This window comes from Hoplias malabaricus, chromosome Y (assembly GCF_029633855.1).
Source record: "Hoplias malabaricus isolate fHopMal1 chromosome Y, fHopMal1.hap1, whole genome shotgun sequence".
Lineage (NCBI taxonomy): Eukaryota > Metazoa > Chordata > Actinopteri > Characiformes > Erythrinidae > Hoplias > Hoplias malabaricus.
Genome location: NC_089820.1, coordinates 2540447 through 2557282, shown reverse-complemented (window position 1 = coordinate 2557282; position 16836 = coordinate 2540447). Strand labels below are relative to the sequence as shown.

Below are 16836 nucleotides of genomic sequence, written 5' to 3'. Positions count from 1 at the left end.
AACACTCTGTTACAGCCATTATTCCAACTGAATTCAGATTTTCCATTCCACAATTAAATTTCGAAACACTGGTGAGTGCTACAGTGCTGTTTCTGACCCATTTAAGGTGGAACGTAGCCACAAGTATGTTCTATTTTACTAATGTCCAGCTTCCACTGCAGTGTGTAGAGACCGCGCTGACTATGTTTTCCCATCCACGACCCAAAGACATTTATACATGTTTTTTTTTTCTTTGTGGATCTACACAAATAGCAGCACAAACAAAAACTTCAGCAAGTCATACATCCTTATTTATCTGTGTCTCTAAGGAAACGCAAGTTGCATGTGTAGTGTGTTATGCCGTGTATTGTGTAAGATATTTTTACAGTCTCCTTGAAAATCAACAAAAACATGTGGCAAATTATTAACAGACTGGGTATTTCACACTACAACTTTAAACTGAATTAAATCTCTGTAGCCGATACCGATACTGTGTTTAAAGTACCATACGGTATCCGTATCGGTGCAACACTAGTTCCCGCATTGTGGCCAGTGATTCCGGGTAGGCTCCAGACCCACCTTGACTATGAACTGGGTAAGTGGTTACAGACAATGAATGAATGAATAAATTAATACATCAATGCTTGTTATTTATTTAGAATGTGATATATATATATATATATTTTTATATATATATATATATATATATATATATATATATATATATATAGCCACTGCTAATTCCCCACATGAGAGTTTGATAACAGGCTCTCCTTGCTTATTCAACAGTTCCGTGACTCGGATCTGGAGCATGAGGCACAGGAGAGGCAGCAGCAGCGGTAAGTGTGCCACATGAGTCACCATGCTATATGCAATAATCTTCTATATTAATCAGTGTAAAATCAGTCCTGTGCAGACCTTTTCTTAAAACAGATTTTTTTTTCTTTAAACACTGAAATTGTTATGCATGAAATGCCTGGGCTACTCAGGCAGGTAATAATTAGCCATAACTGATGCTAAGCACATACAACACCATGTAGTGCAAAAAAGCTCAATTAGCTCAAATATTGCATAACACAACTGTAACTTTCTGTGGGTTTATACACTCGAATACACTTTTAAAAGTGATCATACACCTGATCAGTTCTAAAACTGAAGTGTTTGGTCATAATGGGAGTACAGTACAGGATTTAAACTCATAAGAAATAGCAATGCAGTGATATGGGCAAGAACAGATGCCATTCAGGCTTTTCAACCATAACAGACTTTGGCTTGACTTGGACTCATGATGAGAGACTTGACCCTCAAAGGCTTGTGACTTAGACTTGAGCTCAAAAACTTGAGAATTGACTTGGACTTGCAGAAAATGTCTTGTGAGCATCTAAAACATGCATACACACCCACACGCACACACAAACAAATCTATAGCTCTAGTAGGTGTTATTTAGCACTGAAAATAACTCAATATGTTTCATATAACAATTATATGATTTTTAAATACTTGTTTTAACCTTTTATTATACATTATTTAAATCATCTGTTACTGACTGACATTCATTACAGGGAACTGCTGTCAGTTCACTGCACTCAATTTTAAAGCCAAGGGGTTTGTGTTTCTTGTCAGGTTTCTTGTTTGTTCATAAAAATATTGAAATCATATAATTTTGACTGAAATTAAGACCTATAATTGTGATTTAATTTGGGCTATATTGTCTAGCCCTAGTTTTATTAGAGTTGCTTGTACCCTAACCCTAGCTGTTCACCAGGTTTCTGTTTTCCTCCTTCTTCCCCTCTTTCTTACACCCCACTTTAAGAGTGTGATCTAAAGACTGTATGTTTTGAATCCTATGTGGACTGAATAAAAACTGAGATCACATAATTGATTGAGCTTTATTCAAACAGTAAACATGGCTTATGAATGTATGACATAGGACCAAACGAGCAATTGGACCCTAAAATGGCAAAACGTCTTGTACTTGGAAGTACATTATTCTTCCTGATGTTTTAGGTTTTTGCGATGGTATCATTTCAGTATCGGTATAAAGATATTCAGGCAGGTATTGTATTAAAAGTCATAATTTTGGTATCGCGACAACACTAAGGCTGATGGGTATATTTATTACACACTTTATAGACACATCAAAAGGCTTTTTTTTCATTTACAGCAATATAGGCAATGTGTGTGCTACAAATAAAAGTGGCAAATGTCATCTTCAGAGAGAGAGAGAGAAAGTTTAAAGAAATGCTCTGAGGACAGTTACTGCAACAAAATAGAGGGATACACTTTACAATAGTTTTAAAGTCCACTTTATTAATATGGACGCTGAATTGCAGATTTCTATTTTCCCCAAACAGAAAGAACTCAGCACACACAGTAATGGATTTTTCACCCACCGAGTTTTTCTGAATTATGAAAAAAAGTGTCTTAAAAACCTCAAAGGCCAAAAATTTGCAACAAACACTCAAATATTGCTAAATAGATTTTCCCTGATAACAGGAGCCTACCTCGTCTCAATGTTATTCACAATTTTATAAAAGCTTTATCTAAAAGGTGAGAACCAGAAGGATACACAAACATGGGAGCATCCTGAAACATTGGCATCCCTCTGCTTTAACATCGACAAACCTTCTAGCTGCGGGACGACAGCACCAACATCTCAGTTTACTATAATCCCCTGTGTCCATGGACCCCCTGGATCTACTGCCTTTATCTAAGGGGGAAAATTAACTACCAAAAGCTAAAGTGAACAAATGAGTTTTCTGCCCAGATTTGAAGATTCTGACTGTGTCTGAGTCCCGGACATTTTCTGGAAGACCATTCCAGGTTTTGAGGTCTTTATAAGAAAATGCACCTCCCCCCAGCTGAAACCTTCTGAATTCTGGGAACTATTAAAAAGCCAGTACTCTGTGATCTGAGTAATCGTGATGGCTCATAATAGGAAATAAGATCTTGCAGGTATTCAGGAGCAACCCCATGTAGAGCTTTATAAGTCAATAATAGAATTTTGTAATCTTTCCTTAATGTAATATCCCATGCCACCTCATATAGTGCAGCAGTTAGTCTAATTTCTACCAGTTAAGCACTATACAAATGTGGAACAGAAAAGCAATTTAGGACAAGAATCTAGGACATCTAACTGGACTAATTTGTGATAAAGTTAGACTACGTTTTAGACAAATCCTGTGCTTGTACATGACATAACCGCAACCAAATGACAGTCTGGCAATTTATTCAGAATTCAAATTTAAATCCAGATCTAACTGATCACCCTGGTTATGAAAACAGGCCTGGATGTTAGTTTAAACATATTAATTATTTGCAGATTAAATCACAAAATTGTTTGGATGCAATTAGATTAGGTTACGCATGCTGGAAGAAGTGGCTATTCTTGTAGGGGCTGTGTTTATTTGCTCTAACATAGAAACTGAAAGAAAACCTGAACAGCCTGTCTAATCGCATACAAAAAAGCAGATACTTCTCATTTCACAATATCTCAAAAGAAAAATAAGATGTGAAGTGTCATATCTGAGAAATGGAAGAGTTTGTTTACTTGGTCACCTTTAAGGAAAGTATATATTTATGTTTACAGGAAGGTATAAAATTAAAGGTATTTTTGCTTTTATCCACAAACGTAGTCAATAAGCATAGTCAAATTCGGAGTCTGATATTTCCTATAAGTCATAGTAATTTTTTTTAAAATGACAGTATAATTTGTAAATGTGCCACAGTTATTTTCAAGCTTACAGACATGTCTTTATTAAATAGAAGCTTTTTTATTGCTTTGTATTTGTATGCTGGAACAGTAATGTCACATTGGGTTTAATAAAATGTTATCTACCGTGTTTCCCCGAAAGTAAGACAGTGTCATACATTCTTTTTACCCCCAAAAGTCCCACTATGTCTTACTTTCGGGGTATGTCTTATATTGGTAAAAAAATGTCGATTTTTGTTTTAACCATAAAATTAACATTTATTAACAACCTGAACAGTATGGTATTCACCATAAAACAGTTTTATAAAAGCAAGTGCCAAAAATGTCTTGTTACAACCGTATCATGACGGTATTTCCATGTACAACATGTAAAACAATGAAAAACGGTAAGAACGAATAGTTCCGCTCATTCCGCTCCAGATCCGTCCGCATCCCGCAGTTAATGCAGCAAAAGGTACCGGTACTATGGCTTATATTTTTCCAACGTACAGTTTACTATGTCTTACTTTCGGGGTACGTCTTACTATCGGGGAAACACGGTAAGTTTACAGTTCAATAAACTGATATTCATTATATTACAGTCTGTATGTGTGTGTGTGTGTGTGTGTGTGTGTGATTACAATATACTTAAAGGCTACTTAAACTTACAAACCTACTAAAATAGTGGAAATTAACATTTACAATTAAATATTTAAGCATAATTATTTGGTTGACAGTTACTTGTCAGGTAAAATTTAATGGTAACGGCAGGCCTAATTTCTAAAAAAATATATATACACCAGTATACTTATACCAGTGTACTTCAGTCCTAATCTTTAGCATAGTATACAACTATACAACAAAACGTTTTTGTTGTAAATACTGATTTAGTGGGTGGGACAATAGATCTATCATATCCGCGTTAACCATCGCTATGTCTGCCTTCACCTACAGCAGTGCCTCAGCAGTCTTTTGAACAAGAATTTCCAGTTTAAAAGACAAGGAAAACTTTTCCTATTGGCATTGGTTGAAGATGTAATGAATGCTTTTCTTTCTTTTTTTTCTATTTTTATTTTTTACCTGATGACATCAGAAAGAGGACAGAGAGCTACTGCTGAAGACAGGAAGCTGAATATCTGACTAGATACCAATAACTGCAGTAACTGCCATAAATATAATAGGTCAAACCACCTTATTGAAATGTTGTCAGGCAGTGCAATTACCTTTTTTAATAATGCTTATTTTCTGTAAATTAAAATCAGTTGCCTGCTGGCAAGATTAAAATGTAAGTTTAAGGCAGTGCATTATGTTAAAGAAGAACTTGTGGCCTAAATATTAATTTATTAATTAAAATAGATTCTTTTTCCCCTTTTAAATCGAACTTAATAATACTCCTCTGAAGAGATTTTACAATTTACACAGGTAGAGAGAAAAGAAAAAGGCCAATATATTTGATGTAAATTACAACAAGTCACTCCATCCTGTCAGAAAAATCGTCACTCTGGTGGTACATTTCAGTTCCTTTAATTAATTTTTTTGTAGATTTTAAAATTGTGCTGATTTAATAAGACCCCATTTTATCTCCAGGACATGTGTTGTTTTATTTTACACAGTTCCATAATTAAATTTTACAAAATGTTCTCCTCTCCCTCTGATGAAGAGAATGAACCTCTAGGGAACACAACGGGACTTCAACACTACTGTTGTACCTTTATAAGGTATATTTACACTTTGTAAATTTAGTGACCAATAATGTACCTCTATCATGCTTTTTTTTCTGAGAAAGTAGCATACAACTTCCAGGTATAAAACAACCCACAGGCAATTGAACAGTGTGTTTTAAAAAGGCTTTCTAGTGTGACCAAGTTAAGAGCTACTACACCAATTCAAGCAAGCAAGGTTGTGTTTACTAGCCTGCAGATCAGTGGTTTGATTTGCACTCACAATGGTTATATAACAAACAGTATTTGTTTAATGTATGAACAAGAAAAAAAACAGAAATATGATTATTATTATTATTTATCACGCTAAGGAAGCAATGCTATACTACAAGTATAATAGTAAATACTGTATATAATATAGAAGTATATAGAATTGTCACAGACCATCTGAAGGTGAGTAGGATGCCATTGCAATTTACTGAATTATCTTGCTCTTCAAAGAAGAGTAATTCAAATGAGTATTTACAAAGATTAATAAAATGCCCCACCAATTGCTAGCCTCCATGCACTAGCTCCTGAGGGGGGCCACAGAAATATATAGAAAATATTACAATGGTGAATCACAAAACAGTCCCAAAAAATCTCTCTTTTACTTATGGTGTTGATCAGGGAATTAAATTGCATGTCCATGACCTGAGTACATAAAAAGATATTTGTTGTTGTTTGCTCTTCTGGACCAGGTGCCAAAGAGTGCCACCACAATATATTAAAACTTGATCAATCTTGGAAGACCCCTTTAATAAAACCTACAAACCCAGGAAGACAAGAGCATTTTGAAGTATGCTGATCAATTTGCATAATCGTTGCCCACAAACTGCTTTATTTTATTTATTTGTTTATTTTTTGTTGAGTATTGTTCTTGTATAACTTATTTGTATGCCAGAGAGGGCCTGGCATTGTTTGTCATGTTTGGTTGCCCCGGGCAAGTTACGTGACCTCTAGTCCATTTTGTACTGTAAATGGAGAAAACATTTTCGAAGCAAAGTAACCCAAATATGGAAGCAGAGGCCACAAGAATTCAATTCAAACAGCATTTCCTGTTTTGTCATGAGGACAGGAAGTGATAAGAATCTGTACGCTACACTTCAGCTCTAAGACAAGGGAATAAAACAAGACTAAAAAGAATCTGAGACACAAAAATCATGCAAACTTAAGAAACGCCATCAGCTTTCTTCTTTTGTTAATGCCATTCGTGTCAGACAACAACAGGCCAACCGCAAATATACAGAACATTTTAACATTTTAAAATAATTATATAAATACATTTCTAAATAAATTAAATTTCTGAACTTCTAAGCAATTTGTTAAAACTTTAAAATAACAAACTATCAGCCTTTTTTTAAAGCCAGATTCAGCATATTTTAAAAGTACACTGCCCAATAAAAGAAATACTATGATCTTAAAGTGCCGCTTAACTTTCACTGAAGACCATATTTGAACAATTAGCATAAAACCAACATTATATAATGTAAGCAAAACAGAAAATATTGTTAAGAGCTAAAACGTCTGAGAGAAAAGTGAGGAAATGTTCAAATCTACTGTTTAAACATTACTATGATTTTCTATTGTATGAACGTAGCAATTGATATTTTTTTCCCTCCTTGCCATAAATTTTACATATGCGCAGTTAAGTCTGAAAAGTGGATGTGAGGGGTCCTTCATTACCAAGCTGACCTGAAACCTCCCTATCTGTCTGCTTCTTTATCTCTTTTCCGTCTCCTCAGCAGAAATACCTCAGAAGGGTCACACTGTCCACATTCAGCTGTATTTGCTGACTGAAGTAATTTGCTGAGTTAATAACCAATGAGTGTTCACTGCTATTAAAGAACTGGACCTAGAGACTGATATATTGCAGCCTTTATCAGGTCAAGTACAAGTCCATCTTCTGCATTCCACTGTTTTTCCACATTGTTTATTTGTTAGTAAACATCTGTATGGATTAGACAGTCTAAATGCTTCAGCTCTGTTACAGGAATAAAAACTGAATTCAGGATTATCTGAACTGGAATGGTGAGAGAGGGGGAGGGAGGGAGAGAGAAGGAGAAAGAGAGAGAGACCATTACTTCTAACACATTTAATGCAGTTAGACGGCTAAAGTATGCAAGGAATGTTTTGGTGTCAGCCCTGTTCCTATACATGAACAGACCTGTTGCTTTCTAAAGTAACTACTCTTGCTGCAAGACCAAAATTACATTCACGTCTTGTATTAAAAAGGGTGGAAACACATGCTGGGAATCTGATACCGTACAAATTAGGCAGTGTTCAAATCCATCCTATTAATTAGATTTTAACATGTCAAAGAGGAGAAATAAAGCTCATTTTGAATAATATTCTTTCTGGAATTATCCAATCAAAAGAACCAATAACATGACAATCTGCTTTAATTCACGTTAGTAAAAACTGACCTCTTTGTGGTAGTAAGTATATGCTTTGCTTGTATGCAGTTATTTATTACTACTATTATGAAATAACTATTAACATTTATTTCAATACATTTCAAGAAATCAATACATTTCATAACAGCTAAACCGCGATTGCTGCAGCCAGGTGTGATAACAACAGATGTGGATGCAGGTCCCAATTCCTTGAGGCCAAGCCACCAGCATTGGAAGACCCCTCACACACCTCTCATAGACTCTTCACCCTCCTGCCACATAGAAAACGTAATGGAGCATCCACTCCTCCACCAACACTCTGCAACAGCATCTTTCCCAAGTTCTTAAATTCTTAAATTACTGAACACACTGCTGTCGCGTCTAGATCAGTGTCATGTGAGTATTTACTGTCATCAATATTGTATAATATGATATAAATTAATTTGCACACTAAATATATATATATATATATATACACACAGACACATAAGGGGCAAAAAGCATGGCTTTGGATTCACATTTTGCAGTGCAGTACATAATCAATATCATATCATTATTGCACAACCACATACGATTGAAATACGAATGTAAAAAAAAGGAAACTCTCAATCCCAGCCTGACAGTACTGACCCAAGAATGGAGTACACAGTACATGCATCCAGACCTGAATACACATTCACACTTTTTTGACCCTAACTTGTATCTATACATTAAAAAATTAGGATGTTAGATTATTTTTTGCAGTCAACATAGGCAATCAAAGACAAAATCGACTCATTAATAGGTCTAAAACAAACATTCGGCTTTTCAGAGCATACACTATAATCACAGCACATGCAGCAAAAGGCACGGAAAGACTCAGGCATGAGTGATCACACCCACACAAACTCTCACTATCTCCAATGCCACCCACATGCACAGTTTATTTTGAACACTGACCATTTTCAAGAACTCTGTGGTTACTTATGTCCAAATAAGGAGTTTAAATGAAAAAAGACAAATAAACATACTTACATTCAACTGATTTATCATTCATTAGCAATGCAGAAAAGATTCAGAAAATAATTTAAAGACCACCTCCAGGAAAATCAATCATTGTCACTTTTTTATCATGCACATGTAGTGTTCTGTATATGCTACAACGGTGATTCCCAAACTTTTACTGCAGTGCCTGCATTTGTAGATGAAAATATTTTCAAGCTACGCCCCACATAAACCCCAACACACACACACACATTGTTTGCTTCCTCCACTGGAATTTACTTAAATATTGTTATTCATACAAAATTCTTAAAAAAAATCTTAAACAAAACAAAAAAGTGAGGAATCACCTACACAGTGGAATAATTACAAGTGATATATATCATTTATAACTCATTCTTTTGCTTTGCTGCACCGCCACTTTGGGAAACAGTGTCCTAGAGCAGTGGTTCTCAAACGTTTTAGACCAAGTACCTCCCATTATCATACCAAAACCTCCAAGTACCACCTATGATTTTTTACCACAGGAACTTGTGCGCCGGTGGTTCTTCCTCTGTTCTGGGGGCATAAGGCCAAATCTTGCTTGAATTTTTGCATATATGTGTGCTGTAACAGGCTACAATAAAAACAGCACAGCGGGGGCTTGGGGCAGGTGCTCGCAGTAGCTCTCTGCGATTGTAGCAGGTGAAGGAAGGGCGGCGCTATGTTAAACCTTGTTTTAGGGCTGTAATGATTCCAATAACGGCAATGTTTTGTCTTCTTGTGTACAGAATTCTCGCTCAGTAATTAAGTAGTATATTTTTTGAGGTCATACCACCTCTTTCTGCTACGCCTACCTCAGTTTGAGACCCACTGTCCAAAAATATATATCACAAGTAAAACAAGCACTCAGCACCATGGGTAAGCACTATATAGTTTCCACTATGAAACAGACAGTCGGAAATGGGCGAATTCAGACAGCCAGGGTTTCTTACATCATAAACCTAAGTAACCAATCCCATCAACTTGCAGGGTATGGCTTTTAAGCTGCAGAGATAGGTGTGAGAGGCAAAGACCCACGCATATTAAATGAAGACTAAAGGTGTGGCGTAACATATACTTCAATTAAGGCATTAGGGAATTTTTCTCCTGGAAATAACTTCTTTGTATGTAATTCTTATGCACAAAGATGATTTTTAGGTGGTTTAATGACTGATCAGATGAGTGCCACCGCAAGAGAGTTCAACATTAGATTATAACAAGCTCAGGAAATAATACAAAAGCTGAACAGGTTAGGATGTCTATTTCAAAAATAAGATTGTAATTGATTTTCTAACACTGCTGCCTTTGATGTGCCATTAGAAATAACCCATAAACCTCATGAAGACATGGTTTGAGCCCCTAGGCCTGATGTAATGCAGGCAGTTCTACAAACTAGGCACATTCTCATGGACCTTTATAATGTAGCACTTCATTCACGTCACGTATCCACACACAACGTGCATTCGTGAACCATTAGATTGTTGAAGAATATTAGGCCTTACATCGCTCACAGTGGTTGTGACATAAACACTCCACAAACGTTTATCAAACGTTAGCTTAGTGAACAGAGATTTGCCGAGCTGCGTCATAATGGCTTACAGTTTAATGTAACGTAAACACATCAAACCGTTTAATTCACATGTAGCCTTTTTTCATTCCAGCACTTTGTTATTAAGGCTGCATTGCTTTGTAGCCTCTCTGTCAAGCCACGAATCCTCCACAGCTTCATGCGAATAGCCAGTGAAAAACAGGGCTGACCTGAAGTAAACCAAACATCTCCATCATGTCAGTTTCCTAGCAACCTGGCAGCATGGTAATCAGAAATGGACTGTTTGCACTGACCGTCACATATCCCCACACCACAGTGCAGGACACCACGCAAACTGCACATTTCGATGCACTTACCCACACAGGGAGCTTACAACCTCCAGTTAGCGTCGGTCACGGTTTCTCACCCCCTGCTTTTCTCCGGCGACAACGCGAAAAGTTCTCGTCCTTCCGGATAAAATGCGGTATCCACGTAATGGAAAAAAGGGCTCCTTTTCGTTCTCACACAGCACACAATGGCAGAAACTTGCTAACGTTAGTCCGGGCGTCCGCGTAAAGTGTCTTACCTCCAACCGTGCTCTCTGCTACACACAGACTGCACCTTAGCCTATAGGACACGTGTGAATCCCTTGCCTGTGTGAAAAGGCATTCAGGTCGTAGTCCACCACAGCCCCGAGCCTTAGCTTACTCCGCCAGCGAAGTAATGTAGCACAGTGCCCTTCGCTTCGTTACATCCGTGTTGCAGATTTGAATTTACAGCACGTCTGTGGCGTGTCCCTCGGTGACGTGAATCCTACAGCCGTGTTCACAGAGTGCCTTCGTCGTCTTACCTCACACAAGCCCCCTAAATGGAGAAAAGGCTGAGACCGTGCCATCCTAAACACGAAAGTGTGCCCGCTTGATCTGCGAGACCACTTCTGTTATGATTTGACTCAGGGTTTCCTCTCGCACATGGCTAAAGCACAGTCTAGCGCTCCGCCTGCTGGCTAAGGTAGTTACACTGGAAGCTGGTTAAGAAAACACATCCACAAAGAATTACCTCCAGTGAAAACCAACTGGTAAAACGCGTTAGCGTGTCACAGTGTCGTTTGTTATATGCTAAAAAGAAGTAAGCAGTCCATGCCACGGTTGAGTATTTTCACTCTGAAACTGCAGTGTAGTAAAGACAGTCGCAAACAGGCAGATTCAGACAGTCTGGGGTTCTTACGTCATACAACTAAGGAACCAATCCGTCAACTCAGGGCTTTCAAGCTGGGTAAACAAGAGTAATAAGGGTAAACACAGTATTTAATTGTTTATAAAATAAAATCCATATAATGATGGCCTATAAAATAAAGAACAACATTTTGTGAAGTAAATTCCGGGTATTTATCCTTGTTTTGACACACACTAACACACCACCGTTTCACTGCAGCACTGAGAATGATCCATCACCCAACTGCTCTGTGGTTGGTTTCTGGGTTCCTGGCCATTGATGTGCAGGGTGTAAGGAGGCAACAAAGTATGCAGAGCAACAATCGGGGTTGTGTGTTCGAGCCCTGCTCTGGGAAGAGTTTAGTGTGTTCTCCCCGTGTCCGTGTGGGTTTACTAAAGATGCTCTGGTTTCCTCCCACTGTCCAAAAACACACATTGGTAGGTGCATTGGCTAATCAGAGGTGTCCATAGGTGTGAGTGTGTGTTGCAGGAGTGTTGTTGAAGGACTGGCGTACCCTCCAAGGTGTGTTCCTGCTTTGCACCCAGTGATTCCTGGTAGGCTCCGAACCCACCACAACCTTGAAATGGATAAGTCAAGAGCGTAGAATTAGCATGAACGGAAGTGATGTGTCCCCAACAATAGCCATCGATTATTAAATTGTCCTCACCAATAATTTGGTCCCTTCTAAAAAATAAATAAATAAATAAAATAAATTAAAATAAAATAAAATAAAATAAAATAAAAATAACCAGATGTATCAACGTCTCATTAAACTAGAGGTGCAAAAATGGTTAAATTACGTTCTCTGCTCAAGTCCTACCTCCCGTAACACATATAGCCAGTGTGATTGGCTGTGCCTTTAGTGCAACCCAGTAAACAATTAGCCGTTGATTCAACGTTGAAATAACATAATGATAATAATTAATAACGTCCATTGACGTTATTAATTGGTCCCGAAATAAATTACTTGTATAAAACGCGGTTTGGACGTCCACTGACGTTATCGATTGGTCAGTACTTAACTAACTTATTAAGATGGATTTTGGACGTCCATTGATGTTTAAAATATGTCCTTGACGGACAGACTACTTTTAGACCTATTTTGAACCTCCAGGGACGTTCCTTGTTTACTGGGAAGCATCTCTGTCGTATCCCTGTTTTTGTAGCATTAGCATTAGCATACCGCCAGCATCTTCATTTGTTCTTCAGTGTAAATACACTTATTACAACCAGTTTATTTATTTACATTCCCTTTTATAATGTTTTTATATACTGTTTGTAATTTATAACGTACATTTGTCTTATTTAAAAACCTTTTTTAAAAAATTGTGTGGTTTTTGTGGGGCTGGAACGGATTAATAGCATTTTAATTCATTTTAATGGGGACATTTTAAATTGATATACAAGCAATTGAATTACGAGCTCAGTCTCAGAACGAATTAAACTCGTAAATCAAGGTATTACTGCACTTATATCCTGCAAATTAGACACTAATGTCTTTTCGATGGTTCCAATCTGAACAAGCTGAGAAAGGGCCGAGATATTATTTGAATGTGCTGTTGATAGAAAAGTTTCTATTTCCAAAGACCTCAAACAGAAGTTCTGCATTTGGCTGGTCTTAAGAACCATTTCTGAGTAAATGTTACTGAGACTAGACAGAGACTTTTAATTTGATTGAAACAGGACAAGAGTACTACAGTAGCAAGTCAAAGAAAACTTTCAGATACAAACACTGATTGACCATTGAGAGAAATTAAAGATCTTTTGGTTGCCTTTAGGTGTTAGACCTTAGAGACATTCTCTAGAATTGTGTGTATTACTGTATTGACTGATTGAATGAATTTGCACTCAGTTAAGCCTTCTAAGCCTACTGAGAGGGGTGAAGCCCATGTTGAGGATACTACTTTTTAAAATAAATGTAAAATTATTATCATGGAACTATAACGTTTAAATTATTTTTCTGTGACAATATATTAACGTAATGTGAGGTGGTTTTTTTTAATGTCTTTTCAATGTCTGTTTGGATGTCTTTTCAACTTTCATTTTCAGCCTTAAGAGAACGTTGATTAGACGTTTCGATTAGTCATTACGTTATTTCAACGTTGAATCAACGGCTAGTTATATGCATATTTGGACTCCTTATGTAGATGGCAAAAAGCTTCTAGTGCCAAAGTAAAATTTTAACTTGCGTTTTTATTATTATTCATTCATTTATTCGTTGTCTCTATCCACTTATCCAGTTCAGGGTCACGGTGGTTCCGGAGCCTACCCAGAATCATTGGGGGCAAGGCGGGGACATACACTGGAGGAGGCCCCAGTCCCTCGCAGGGCAACACACACTTACATATTCACACCTATGGTCACTTTTGAGTAGCCATCCCACCTATCAACATATGTTTTTGGACTGTGGGAGGAAGAAGGAGCAACCAGAGGGAACCCATGCGGACACAGGGGAGAACACACCAAACTCCTCCCAGACAGTTGCTCGGAGTGGAAGTCGAACCCATAACCCCAGGACTCTGGAGCTGTGTGGCAGCAACATTACCTGCAGTGCCACCATGCTGCCTTTTTTTTATTATTATTATTTATTTATTTATTTTTATTTGAAATACAATATCTCAGAACCACTACCAATGGCAATGGACTCTTTTATAATAATAATAATTATTATTATTATATTCTGCTAGTTTGATTTAACATTTATTTGGTTTAAAAAAATACGTTAATACTTTAAACATTTCACAACAGTACAAGGCCTTCTTATAATAATTTTAATGCACAATATTATATACATATTGTGGGAATAAAATTTAAAATATCCTATAACTGTTGCACAGTCCATACTGCATTTCACCCCCAAAATTTAAATTCTTAATGAGTCAAATAAACAAATGTGTGTATATAAGACCTGATGCATTGACATTAAATTTGTTCCCTTGTTAACATTTGTCATCACCCCCCCCCCCCCTTCAGTTTAAACTGTAATGTTTAAAATTGTTACATTATATGTTTTTGTTTTTTGCTTTGTAAAATGAGTTAACATTTCATGAACAGTTTACATGTCATATAATGGCCTTTAGGTTTTTTTCAATTTTCCCTAGAGGAAATAAATACCACATACCTGTGCACGGCCACATTGTATTTTTACCCCAAGATGTTAAATTAATCAAATAAACAACAATTATACATTAAAGCATCAAAGAATAAACCGACTGCCCACTATTTTATGACGCACGTATGGGCTTTGGTTTCTTTCAGCAGCAGTGATGGGAATTTCGGCTCTTTTTGAGGAGCCGGCTCTTTTGGCTCGGCTCTTCATAAAGAGCCGGCTCTTTCGGCTCCTAAATGGCTCTTTGTTTTACCACTTATTTCCACTGGTACAGAACAATATTACCTACATTTTACATGACTATATGGGCAAAATATTATTGTTCAATATTAAAAATAATAAATAGTGTTGCAATGGCCAATTGTTTTTATGGCTGTCTTGTAATAACTCACTGATTGCACTCACACATTCAATTGTATAAATAACTTAAAATAATAACTTTAAATTATAAATAACTTTACATTTTTATTTAAACACCTTAATAAAAAATCACTTGTAAACTCTGAAGTATAGTCAATGGAACCCAAAAGGTAGGTATTATAAAATAGCTTATTAAATTAAATAATCATCCATTTCTATAATAACATCCATAATAAAATAAACAAATACAAAGTGCAAAACAGCAGCATTCAACGGTAGTGATTAAAACAACCACAACTGTCAACAAACTGATTTAACATATTCTTAATCTATTTTCTGGAAGGCAGATTGGCATTCAGGAAAACCAAGTGTCTCAGCTTTGCTTGTTGTTCTCTGATTGGTTGAATGACAAGCCTTAGAAAAAAATGGCTCGGTCTTAGACGGGACCCGGCTCTCATCGTTCACTTACAAGAGCCGGCTCTTTGAACCGGTTCGTTCGCGACCGACACATCACTATTCAGCAGATTTTAGGCACCGATAGGTGGCGATATGAGATTAGTTATTACACCAACAGACGGAGAAGAAGAGTTTAGCAGCAAATACTGTATTTGAAAACTTTATTGTAGTGCTAAAATTTTAAATTGCATTTAGTAGGGATTGTAAGTATTTATGACAGATTTATTTATTTATAATCATTATGCCTTCTCTGGCGGTTGTCCAGAATATCTACTTCTGTACACGAAGGCTGACCAGTGGCTCACTGTGGCTCAGTCAGGCGGCCCAGTGGCCTGTCATTCAGAGGGCAGGGAAAAAACACTGGACAGATTTGCCGGTTTTAAACGAGGACGACTTGAACGAACAGTTTGTCCGAGGTTCTGGACCGGGTGGCCAAGCTACTAACAAAACAAGTAATTGCGTGGTGCTGAAGCACACCCCGACAGGAGTCGTCGTAAAGGTAGATGTGTTCGTCGTGTCTAAACCTGTAACGTTTATTGCGACGGTCTCTTTTCAACAGACGACGACCACAAGTTCTGGTGTTCTTATCTTATTTTCCAGTGTCACCAGACGAGATCGTTGGAGTTAAACAGGAGGCGCGCACGAGAGATCATGCGTGAGAAGTTAGACATCGTTTACAAAGGGGAGGACAGTGAACTGCTTAAATCTCAGGAGGAATCCAAGGCGAAAAAACAAGAAAAACGAAGGAAAGTGAACGACAACTTGGAGAAAAAGCGACTGTTGAGGGAAATGCTCTCAGATGACGACAAGCGAGGAGACAGTAGTGGATAAGATGCCAATTTTCCGGCTGTCCGTTTTATCAGCTCCACTAAACATACAGATTTTCTTAGTACAGTAGTCCATCTGACTCTCTGTTAGCCCTCTTTTACCCTATTTCTAATGCTCAGGACACTGGTTTTTCGTGTGGTGGACTTTTCTCAGTGCTGCAGTGACAGGTGGTGGAAGTGTTAGTGTGTGTTGTGCTAGTGCAATTGGATCAGGTACAGCAGTGTTGCTGTGGCATTTCAACGTATAATGAATCAGTACATCCTTTAAAAAAATGACCTGGTTTAATATGCTATATACCAAACATACAAACAGATGGAAAAGAGAATTAAATGAAGAACTAATCTACATGAAAATAGTTTTATTTATTACACTCGGTAATAAATATGAAGATGCAAATATTATTATAACATGACATTTGGCACATTCTAAAAAAACCCTACTTTTTAAATGCCCTTGATTCAGCCATGCAATTTTAGTAAACAAAAAAAAAAATGGCATTCAAATGTAACATGCAAAGTTCTGACGTTTTTTAAACACTTTATAAGCAAAAGAGAAAATATAATGTTCCCAA

The 16836-nt window shown here is 37.1% G+C and overlaps 2 protein-coding genes across 7 annotated transcripts in view; one reads left to right on the top strand and one right to left on the bottom strand.

Moving 5' to 3' along the window:
* Positions 1 to 11394, bottom strand: part of LOC136678120 (membrane-associated phosphatidylinositol transfer protein 2-like) — a 91006-nt gene extending 79612 nt beyond the window's left edge. For 2 of the 6 annotated variants that reach the window (XM_066655982.1, XM_066655983.1), the window contains exon 1: positions 10675 to 11392. The gene's annotated coding sequence lies outside the window, so the exon portion shown is untranslated. Of the gene's footprint in view, positions 1 to 10674 lie in introns of all 6 variants that reach the window. The other 4 variants (XM_066655985.1, XM_066655986.1, XM_066655987.1 and 1 more) reach the window with 3 other exon arrangements.
* A 4165-nt stretch (positions 11395 to 15559) lies between these two features.
* LOC136678125 (mitochondrial translation release factor in rescue-like) lies at positions 15560 to 16570 on the top strand. Its single transcript, XM_066655995.1, has 2 exons — positions 15560 to 15936; positions 16038 to 16570. The coding sequence occupies exons 1-2, from the start codon at positions 15679 to 15681 to the stop codon at positions 16266 to 16268; spliced, it is 489 nt and encodes a 162-aa protein (XP_066512092.1). The 5' UTR covers positions 15560 to 15678; the 3' UTR covers positions 16269 to 16570.
* The last annotated feature ends 266 nt before the right edge of the window (positions 16571 to 16836 follow it).

Coding starts and splice junctions, on each gene's coding strand:
- LOC136678125 (XM_066655995.1), top strand. CDS start 15,679: ATGCCTTCTCTGGCGGTTGTCCAGAATATCTACTTCTGTACACGAAGG. Junction 15,937..16,037: donor CGACAGGAGTCGTCGTAAAG/GTAGATGTGTTC, acceptor CTTATTTTCCAG/TGTCACCAGACGAGATCGTT.